This window comes from Cinclus cinclus, chromosome 2 (assembly GCF_963662255.1).
Source record: "Cinclus cinclus chromosome 2, bCinCin1.1, whole genome shotgun sequence".
Taxonomy (NCBI): domain Eukaryota; kingdom Metazoa; phylum Chordata; class Aves; order Passeriformes; family Cinclidae; genus Cinclus; species Cinclus cinclus.
The window spans coordinates 49,434,686-49,445,544 of NC_085047.1; the positions used below are offsets into that span (position 1 = coordinate 49,434,686).

General features: G+C 40.2%; 1 protein-coding gene across 1 annotated transcript in view; it reads right to left on the bottom strand.

The window, feature by feature from the left end:
- Window positions 1-9,765, bottom strand: part of FLT1 (fms related receptor tyrosine kinase 1) — a 91,637-nt gene extending 81,872 nt beyond the window's left edge. Inside the window, exons 1-3 of the mRNA XM_062514918.1 lie at window positions 9,732-9,765; window positions 9,368-9,464; window positions 8,847-9,067 (exon numbers count right to left, since the gene is read on the bottom strand). Of these exons, the coding sequence (XP_062370902.1) occupies window positions 8,847-9,067; window positions 9,368-9,464; window positions 9,732-9,765 (352 nt within the window). The remainder of the gene's footprint in view (window positions 1-8,846; window positions 9,068-9,367; window positions 9,465-9,731) is intronic.
- Between the last annotated feature and the right edge of the window lie 1,094 nt (window positions 9,766-10,859).

A 10,859-nucleotide genomic window follows, 5' to 3' on the forward strand; every position in this document is an offset into this window, starting at 1 on the left:
TGCTGAGATACGTGCTTCATATTTCATGGAATTTGTATCTTTTTATCACCAGGAAAAGTAAATATATAGGAAGTGAGCTGAAATCCACTTATCAGGAACCCCCTGCAAAGTACACTTTCCTACTGTCTGCAAGGAAATTGATAGGAAAAATTCACACTGACTGCATCAGGAGAAAGAATCTGTGTTTATCCAGCCATATTTTCATCTCCAAGAATACAGACCAGAAAGAGTTAATTCTTCTCCTCCTTCCCACTATCACAATACCTATGTGTCTCTTTTTTATGTGACAAGGTAAATGAAAATGCCAGGAAAACATTAATTCCTCTTGACCCAAAACTAAAGCTTGGCAGAGTAATTTACCGTCCCTTGAACAATCCCTTTAACAAAAGGCTTTGTCATAAATAGCTTGCGCTGGGAACAGGGAACATTGCTGCTGCTATTGTTCAGACCACTTAACAAAGAGGGGCTCAGGCCACAGGCTCTGGCTCCAAATCTTCTTTGCAGGTGTTCAGATCTGAAGTTTCAGTTTGACTCACATCACAGATATACTACCTCCAAATTCACATAAGGTTTGGTTTTTAACTCCTAAAAAAGCAGAACATTAAGATCTTAATTCTGTTCTTATCTACAGCTCTAATGTTTTTTCAGGCAAATCCCATTATTTTCACTCAAAAATCTTAGAAATAACAATGGAAATCTTTCTTGGATAAGAAATTAGTAAAGCTAGCAAGAACCAATCCCTTATAAAACCTCACACTTGATTCAAGTGTTCTGGCCCCAAACTTCTGCATGTTGACCTATGTTCACTCAAGTAGTTCTTCAAGTAAGTTACGTTCGCTTGCCTTTCAAAAGTATGATACGGACTTCCCAGGGTCATCAGACTGTTCTGCCCCTAGGATCCTCTTTTCTTACTATATGCAATAATATTTTTGTTTGAGACATCAAACAGGAAGAGAAACAGATCCTGCTCTAAGTTTTACTGGTGAGAATCCTAAGGCAGAGATTTAAAATGTACTCCAGGATACAGAAAAATTTTACTAAAGTGGTTTAATGAAACTGTTATTAAACCTCCTGAAATAAAAGCCACAAAGTATTATTTAATAATAGGTATTAAATGTCCACAGAGACAGCGAAAGGAACTTATGAGTAATAGAGGATGCATATGTAATAAAAAATGCCCTGAGGATTTGTTAGGCCAACGTTTCCTCTGCAGTATGATTCAAGGAAAGACCAAGAATGAACCTGTTTGTAGCACAAGGAAAAGAACCTTTTTTGTTTCAGGGACTGCAGCCACAGAAGAGGTCACCTGCCCTTAACATCACCAGACAAACCAATTTACTACTCCCCAAAGACTCGTTTGTCTTTGTCACAAAATTAAGAGCTTCTGCCCAAAACCAGCAAGCTTTGCAAAGTGGTTTCCTGTACCATAATCTCCAGATCATTGTAAGTGTGAGGAAGAGCTGTTCTGGGGGACTGCCGGCGCTGTCTGCAGACAGAGCATCACCATTGACTGATGCCAATATTGAGGCAGTGGGGGCTGTGCAGCACAGACCTCCTCCAGGATTTCTGCCTGTCCGAAGGCAGGGACAGGAAACCGGCAAAAAACACCCTGTTCGGTTTTTCTTACTTCTTCTTCAGTGGAAATGCACATCCACGCCTGGAGAACAGTGCTGAATAGAAGTGGCCTGATTGTTCTGACTGCCCTTGGTGGGCTCCAAAGCTGGGTCACAGCCTCTTCTGGTAGCCTCCCTGCGGTGTGCGCCGAGGCGTCGCCGTGCCCCCGCTATTCGCGTGCAGAGCTCCCATTGACATCACCGGGGACTTCCGCCGTGGGCCAGAGGGCAATCGATGGCCCCAAGTGCTCCAAATGTCTTCCTGCTTTTGATTAAAAGAAATACGCATCGTGTTTCCTAGCACAGTTTTGTTTTCATAATGAGCATGGAGGCTTTTCCTGATTCCCTTTGATTTTATTCTCCTTCCAGCTTAAAGGCCATAACGGGATACTTTTAGTGCCTCAAGATCTGAATCTGGTATGGGCTTTACCAGCCTGAATCAAGTGAAGTTGAACACACAGAAGCACCAAGGCAGGTTATGCCACCCTGGCAGGGTTTGCCAACAACATGGAATTCTTCTGTACCCCAAGCAACAGCTCTCCTTGCCTTTTTTTTTCCTCTTTCCTTCCCATCACAACGCCAGCTACTGCAATTAGCTCCCACTACATTTCCTCTAAATTTCTTTCTGAGGGGCGGGTAAATGAACCTTCCCCACATAGCTGGGTGGCAGCACATCTGGCATGACTGAATTTCCCACCAGCATTTTTTGGGCCAGCTCCACTCAGTTCTATGTTCAGAAAGCTCTTGATGTAAAAGGAACATCACAGACTGACCTATCTTGAAGACCACATCCAGGCTACACATTCAGCCTCACTGGGATTTGGAATAGAAAATCTAAAGGAGTTGACCATGTTTTTATGAATTATTGGTTTGGGTTGTTGGTTTATTTTGGTTTATTCTTTTTCTTCAGAGCTGCCTGTGATCAGGTCAGCAAAATGAAAGCTGGACAGCCAGAATATTTATGTATGTTAAAGGTTACTTTAACAATCAGTTCAGTGTATTTTTAAATCATGCCTAGAATGAATGACTATGTGCTGGGTTGACTGTGTTCCTTACAATATCTCTCAGTTACAATCAACATGAAACCACAAAGAGCACTCATGAAATCACAAAATCCATGAAGGTCATTTGCTACATTGTTAAAGAGCATAAATAGCAGCTTTTTTGCTAAGTTGGTTGGCAGCCAGATAAAAACTCGATAAGAGACTTAACACAAGCAATATTATGTCTGGTATCAGTAACCTGTCTAGGCTATTTATGGGGTTCGCACAAACAACTAAATTAGCCAACACTGAAATGCCAAATTCAGAAAAGATGGAGATGGTTTTCTTTCCACAAGCTTCAGCTACTGTTCTTGGGTTTGTTTTGTTTTTAATAATCTGAGCTATGTAAGTCAGAGGACTTATACATTTGCAAGAAGAATAGTCTCTGCAGGAAAATCTAAGCTCCTTGAAATCTCTAAAAGCTTATCCTCTGAAGTTTTTCCAAAATACCTACTTACACTTGGCTCATCCTTAGGATTCTTTTCAGGCTAAAACAGGAGAAATATTTTCATCACATTCACATATTTTTTCCTCATGCATGTGAAAAGGACCACAGTCTCTGGTAAAGAACAGACACACAGACCTCATTGAAGTTCATGGGCCAATTGCCACATTCCCTTTCCATTGAAAGGATTAGACCTCCTTAACTTTATTTATCCCAGATAAATTATTGAGGCTGTTCAGAATTCATTCCAAAAGAATCTTGCGCACCAAGCGTCATTCCAGGCTCACTTGCACATCTACAATACAGACATTTCTCACTGAGCTAGGAGCCAAACCATTAGTGTTACCCCTGGTGAGAAAAGGGGAATTTTGCAGTGGGACTCATCTGAACTGTTTTAGACATCTGCTTTACCATGAGATGAATCATGCCCTAGGAAATGTGTCTGTTGAACTGGTTTGTATGCCTAATTTCCTTAAAGAAACACAATCCCATTTTGTATGTCTTATTCTAGAAGAAAAGTTGTTCCACTTTTGCCCCATCTCACCTGTAAAGTAACACTCTTCAAATACCGAGTGTGTCTAAACCTTGAAAGAAAACCTGAGACTTAAAGTATACCTCATCTTTTTTGTTTTTCTTTCTTTTACCTGGGCTTATATGATTATTAATTTATATCTAGAGCACATTCAGACACAAACTATTTCTAATACAATTGTACAACAATTTTTAGGCAAGATTGGTTTGCTTCCTTTGAGACTAGTAATAGTGTGCTACCATCAACACAGGACCATGGCACAAATAAAACAGTTAAAAATCTTCAGGAAAAAATAGTCATATTATCCAGGAAATCCACAATAGAGATATTACTACACTCAGCGAGCAATCCCTAGAAAGGCTAAGGGTTTTTAGGAACACTCTTCCAGACGTATCCTTCCACTGTGATGGGTCACCCTGAAAAGGTGTTTGTTTCAGTAGGAGCTACGAGGCTTGGTGAGGGAGAAGAACCATGGAGGGGTGAGTGCAGAGTGTTGGATGCTGCCAAAGGGTCTGCACATGCTACACTCAATGCCCTGCGATACGGAGTTCGTGTATGCGCAATGACAAAAGCGTGGCAATTATCGGCGATTGACGTCAGCATGTCCTAGAGGTCTCTGTTTTGTAACAGGAACCTCATTAGAAACTAAAAATGTGTCCGCATACTTGATACAGCTGCAACATAGTTTAATTCCAACGAGTTTCCTCTTCATAACAGAAGCGCTATCATAGTATTGACTGAGACGGTGTAAGCCAAAACCGTACTGCTCCTATGTTAAAACTGTGCCAAAAGCAAAGACAAAAAAAAAAAAGGCACAGAGAGGAAGAGTTTCCCAGGCCTTAGCAGGTTCTTTTGTCAGTGTGTAATTTGTAAATAAGAAAAAAGAAAAAGAAGAAAAATCTCCTTTTCTGTTAGCACTCAGGATGTTTTGTCTTACTGCTTTTTTTTAACCGCTTGAATTATTTTGATTTTGATACTTCTGATCGGAAGAGACCTTTTTGCAGAACTCTTTGCATACCCTCCATGTTCTGCAACAATAGTATCTTTAGGATTACAGGAGTCAATCCATTCAAGCTAAATCTTAAATGCATGTCCTTTCTGGGTCTGGATCCAGCCATCTTTCAAGAAGGAGGACCTCCTAGGGAAATGCCCAGGAAGTTCTAAAACCCTGCAGAACCTGCAGCATACAACTTTAGTGTTTGAAAATTAGCTCAGAATCCCACATTTTGGGATTTCAAATGCTTACATTTTGAATTCCCTAATGATAAAGCCCTTCAATTTGGACTGCTGAGCCCAAGACATACATCAAACCAAATACATACAACTAGTGGACATATTTGACATTCTAGGCATTGGTGAGCACAAGTCTCTCAGAACCTGTACCATTAATTACACAGCTCTGGTTTGCCTCACCTGGCCTAAATCATACCAAAGCAAGAAACTCATTCTAAGATTGTTCTCCAGATTTCTTGAAAAGTCAGTGATGAAAACTATATACCAGAAGCTCCTTTTGTTCTCTGTTAAGTATAGAAAGAGAATAGACAACCAACACAGCCTAGAGGTCTGATTTTAAAACGTCTCGTTCTGCAAGGAAAAGTAAGTGACCAGAAGATATACACTGTAAGATTATGAGAAAAGACAAGGAGAGGGAGAACACTGACTAAGAAATGGGCTACTGCCCTATAGCCAAATACAGTTTTACTTCAAAAAGGCTTCTGTTTTCTGTTGCAGCAGAATTAAGATTTTACTCTGGTATATTACTAGACAAAAGCGGTCTTCATCACAGAAAATGGCAACACTTCAACTTGAATCACAGTTTGCTTAAATTAATGCAAAAACCTGACTTTGATATATCAGTGTAATTGAACTTACAAGCTTTTCCTTTGTCATTACATAGGACCAATTGTTCAAAGGCGAGAAATTGTGAGAGTAGAGAATTAAGAGTACTACACATTTTTTAAGACAGTGAATGAACTCTAGTAATTGAAAAGTGCCTTGGAGATATTGGAACAAAGTAGACAGAAAGAAAAGCCCTTAGTACTGTCCCCAGGGAAATTTACATAGGATTCAGAACAGCCTGCTGATAATTTGGTCTTTCTTAAATGTCTTTATTCCATCATTATCTCTTTTCAAGCAGAAAATTCCCCATGCCTCATTGCAATGTATGCAGTAAGCGTTCATTGCAAATCTTTCCTTTTTAGTATTAGGCTACAGTTCCCTTACAAAACAAACCTCTGAGCAGTTTTGGGTCTGAGACAGTGCAGAAATTGGCAAAGAGGCTTTGCTTCATTTCAGATTTTTCCCATGGCTTGTGGGGGAAGTCAGGCCATCAGTTTTCTTGAGGCAAAGTTGAAGACTCTTAAGAGAATGCATTTCCCTCACTTAATGCCTCAATTCCTGAGCTGTGTGGGGTCAAGAGTTGCCAAGACACTCTGTGCACTCACTCCCCTCTGCAACTCTGTAGTGACCTCTCCAGCTGAAAGAAGGGTGGTGTCAGGACTAGCTCCTCCAAGGCAAGTCACCAGCCTGCCTCTCCTTGGCCCCCAAAAGCAGGACTTCAGAAATGTTTCAAGTCATCCTGGGGCCTGTGGGACTTGCAGTCTTCCTCTCATTGCCTTGAGTCTTGTTTTGGTCTATACCAGATCATTTTCTGCTGTAGCGTACACTCATCACTGAACTGAAGGACTTACTGGGTTTACTGTGGTCTGGTCTTTGAGCTTTTTTTTTAATCCAGTTCATATTCAGTATCACTCCAATTACGGAAACGAAGAACATTTTTAAAACAATAAGTGATGACTTCCTGTACAAACAATATCAACTTTCCTGATTCGGATTCTGTGTTTGTAAATAGCAACTATTTGTTCTCATCTGCAGCATGTTAAGACATGGGAAACAGGCACCTTGGTGATCCACATGGAGCTAATATGGGAAATGGACTGACACAACGTCCTGTCACAGGAAACAATACTAAACTAGGAGGGACCCAAATTTCATGAAAGTTTATTTCCTAAATGCCCACAAATTAATGCAAAGAAAAACTGAACTCAGGAAAGAGAGTCTTCACAGAGGATTTTGTTACCCCCATCTCCACCCCACTTGAGCTAGATAATTGAATTTCATGCATATTCACAGAAACAGTGACTTACATTAAGAGACACATAGGAAAGAGATAATGAGATAGCATAGAGAAAGAAAATACTTTTTCTAATGCTACGCTTACCATAAAGGGCGATTTTTGGTACTCAGTATCTTGTTTCTTTCTAACTTACTCAACAATTCCTCCTGAACCCGTAAAGTTTTGGAAGACTAACAGACCTTTCTCCACCTTAGGGCAGAGTGACGCTTTCAAAAGCCATTAAAATGAGCAGCTACCTTGTAGCCTCCCTCATTATCCATAGTTTTCCCTAACTTTTAGGAAAAACACTTCCTGGGACACAATTAACACTTCAACGTTAAAAAATTGGTTTTCAATAGAAATTATTGTCAAATTCAGAAAATTAACAGGCCAGAGAGGTCTAAGTCTGCTACATTTCTGTTCCTTAAACATTTTACTACCTTTTTGGCAATTAAGATAGGAGGAGCTATAAAATCTAGCTGTCTCTTCAGCAGTGACATCAAGATTTATGACTGAATGTCTTTGAAAAATCAACAAAACCAAGGGCTGGCATGGAACTGTCCAGAAATAATTTCTACAGTGATACATTTCTCTTCCATCACCATGTGAATTCTGCAGGTAACTTTGGTTTACAATCATCTAATAGAATGCAGGTAAGCCACATGCAAGCTGGGAGGCAGTGAAGGGTTAGAAGACTGGTTGTGTCTCTCATTTGTAAAAATTTAGGATCCAGAAAAATTAACTCTTGAAATAGGTAAGAGACCAAGAGAATGCAAAGGCATCCCTTGTATTGTAAAGTCAGTTTAGCAGCGAGGTCCTTCTCATGAGGGATGGACAGGATTGTGGGTAGGTCTCAGACGGAGATGACATCCAAGGTGGGAGATTCAAGAAGGTCCTGTGATGGAAAACTTGCAAAAGGCATCCAAGGAAATTGTACCTTTCCCTAGGCTGCAGTCTGCTGGTCACTAAATGAATATCCTATTTTGGCTATTCTTCCATGGGTGCATCTGTTGTTGGATTTACAGAGAATTATATGAAAAGAGCTGGGAGACAAAAACACTCTGTAGCATATTTCAGGTGAAGGAAAGTAGGATGAACAGCATGAAATAACCAATAGTACTCAATAAAGCAACACACAGTAATGGGGAGAGATATCTTATTTTCTGTCAGTCTAGTGAGATGTCTGCTTCATTCTGCTTTTCCACAGCACCAGTCTCCCTCTTCATATCACAAAGTGAAAACAAAGGGCAATTCAGTCTGATGTGAACTCAATGGATGAAGCAGACCCAGATTTTGGAAAACTTCCAGTTCCACGTTCTCTGTAATATGGGCTTTCAAAATCTGTGAGTCCTGAAATACTACAGTAATCTATTAATTTTACTCTGTAAAAATAAGGAAAAACTAAAGTATTAATTAAATCCCCAATGTGTCTATAATTTGTTCTTCTATTGCTGTGTCAATTGACTTCAACTCTTCTCAAAACTGTCTGATTAATACCCTGGAAAGAAGCAGGATCAGAAAGCAATTTCTTTTATAGTCTAACTAACCTAATTCCAGCACTTCCCATACATTACACAATACTTGTTTGCTGAACAGAACTCAGTGTTTAATTTGATTCCATTTATTCTAGATTCTTTCAATCTGTGTGACATGGACTACACAGGACATTTTTTAATACAACTTCACATGCAAATAGTAACTTTCTGCAGCATTAGCCAGGTAAGAGATCTGGACAGACAGCTTTGGCATCCTTCAGCTGCCTAGAAATCGCATCATATTCAGGCATGTAGGATATGATTTCTGACACCTATTTCATATATTTGCTTGTAGTCCACTTCCATCTGGACTCCTGTTTACTCCAGGCAAGTAGTTGGATTGGGTCTTTTTCTTGCTTCATTTTTTTTCCTAACTGATAAAAGACTACCACTTGTATTTGCAAGTTCCGAGAAAGCAGATTCTAAATATTAATTGGCAAATTAACATTATGCAAGGCTGAAAATGTCATTCAAAACTCGGCCACAGCTGAACTGCCTTACTTTCTCACTTTCTGTATTGAAGAGCAAGTATCAAGAAGTGTTAAAAAAACTCTTAATCTTACCGTTAATAAATACATAGACTGTAGATTCCTTCTTCTTTTTTGCTGGACTTGTTGGGTATTTGCAGCTATAATTTCCAGTGTCACTTGCTTGAGTTCTGCTCAAGGTCAGACTGCTGCAGGACTGCTTCCCATTCCTTCCACAGGCATATTTAATTACTTTCAGCCTTTTGCTATCCTTGCTAAGAGTTTCAGGCAAAGACCATGAATGAACCATTTCCCCCCTGCAAACACAGATAAGGAAGCAGAAACAATTATGTTGGGCTGCAATTATATAGCTCTGGTTCCCAAGCTTTCTTTTTTATTATATCAGGCTATTTATGGGGCTCTCTTTTATCTTGTTTTCCAAAAACAACAACAGAAACAACAAAGAACTATTAAACAATTGCCATTGAAGTTCACTCCCCACCTTTCCCCGCAGAATAAGGTTTAATTTTTTTTCTAATTTCAGTTACAAAAAAAAAAGAAAGCGACAGGTGTATGAAGTCCCTGCCAAAGTATCATAATCCCACTCAGCTGATTACCTGCAGGTGAGGTTTAAAGTCTGGCCGGCTTGAACAATGTGCTGTACGCCATTTATACTCAGCTCAGGAATTTTTAGTTTTGATCCTGAACTAGATCCTAGAAAAACAAAGAAAAAAACAAAATGTTAACAAAGACAAATAATTCTGCTTCCAGTCCACTCACATTTATGTTGTTATACTGGAAAGGAAAAGAAAAGAAAACTGTGTCTCTCTCACCACACATTCGCTCTCTCTGCCTTTGAGCAAAGTCCTGCTGCCCTGACCCAGGACTCAGATCACCTTCCAGCAGCATTGCTCAGGAAAGAATATAGAATCATAAGCTATGAGTCAATGACTTTGCTCTCACATTTTTCAATGAACATACCATGAAGAGGCTTGAGGACCTTGTGGCTCCCCATCTAACCAAGGAAGTGTGCCCCCAAGCGCCACTGGCTGCATTTCCTCAGGAAACACAGCCATGGCAGCCCCTTCAATGGGAAGGGTAAAAGTCAGCCACTCCCATGGCAAGAGCCACGTACTGACTTCTAAGATACTGAAATCCCCCTCAAACAACTTGCTGCAAAGCTGGAACTGATGTGGAAGAAGTGAAAGGGCATTAAGGATCTTCCCTTCCTGACTGAAGGCCACAGCACTGTTACCTATGGTCCCTCGCCAGCTGCAGGCTTCCTGTCAGTGAAGTAGTGTCAAAAGATAAAAATTTAGAGTAAATTTTGAAAACAAGATCAAGACACCTTTTAGACTAGATTTGCTGCTTATTTGAGAAAGCAAGCATGTTGTCGTGGCCACACCATTCTGGCACAGGCAAAACCCTTGGTGTCAGCACAACACATGGTGGCTTAGGACACTTGAAAACATCCATGTGGGCTCTGTGAAGGCTACATGGAGGCATTTTTAAGAAGACTATGAAAAAGCCCCATGGTCAGAAAACCAGAAGAACATGAGATCTTCCCTCTCATCAAGTCAGGAGGTGCTGGCTGCAAAGACATCATGATTTATCTTTGCCCTGTAATAGGCTCTGGCCACAAAAGCTTTCATGGCAAGCTGACAGAAGAGCATGCCTTAAGGAAGAAACAGTGCTTGATCCATCCCATTGCCCTTGCGCTGACAGCAAAATGTTCCAGAAGTTGGGAACATAATGTAAAAATATTTCAAAACAGTTACAAGTTGAAAACCAGTTGTAGTCTAACGGGGACTCAAGTGTAACTTGTAAAGATTTCAGCATTGATAGAGAGCAACAGCAACTACGCCAAACCCAAGAGAAAGTATTACTTTGTCAACATATGGGAGAAGCAGCATCTCATTATCAAGGGTAATGCTGATTTTTCTTATAGAACTCAGTCAAGTACAGTTTTAGTTTAGCTGTTTTAAGTCTTTCCAAAAGGTCCCTGCCACAGCCAAGTATGAGCAGCTGTGTGCACCAAACATAGTAGAAATACATGAACCTTACTTGGGGCTATGTATCACCCATCAGAGACATTTGTTGACTAGAGAA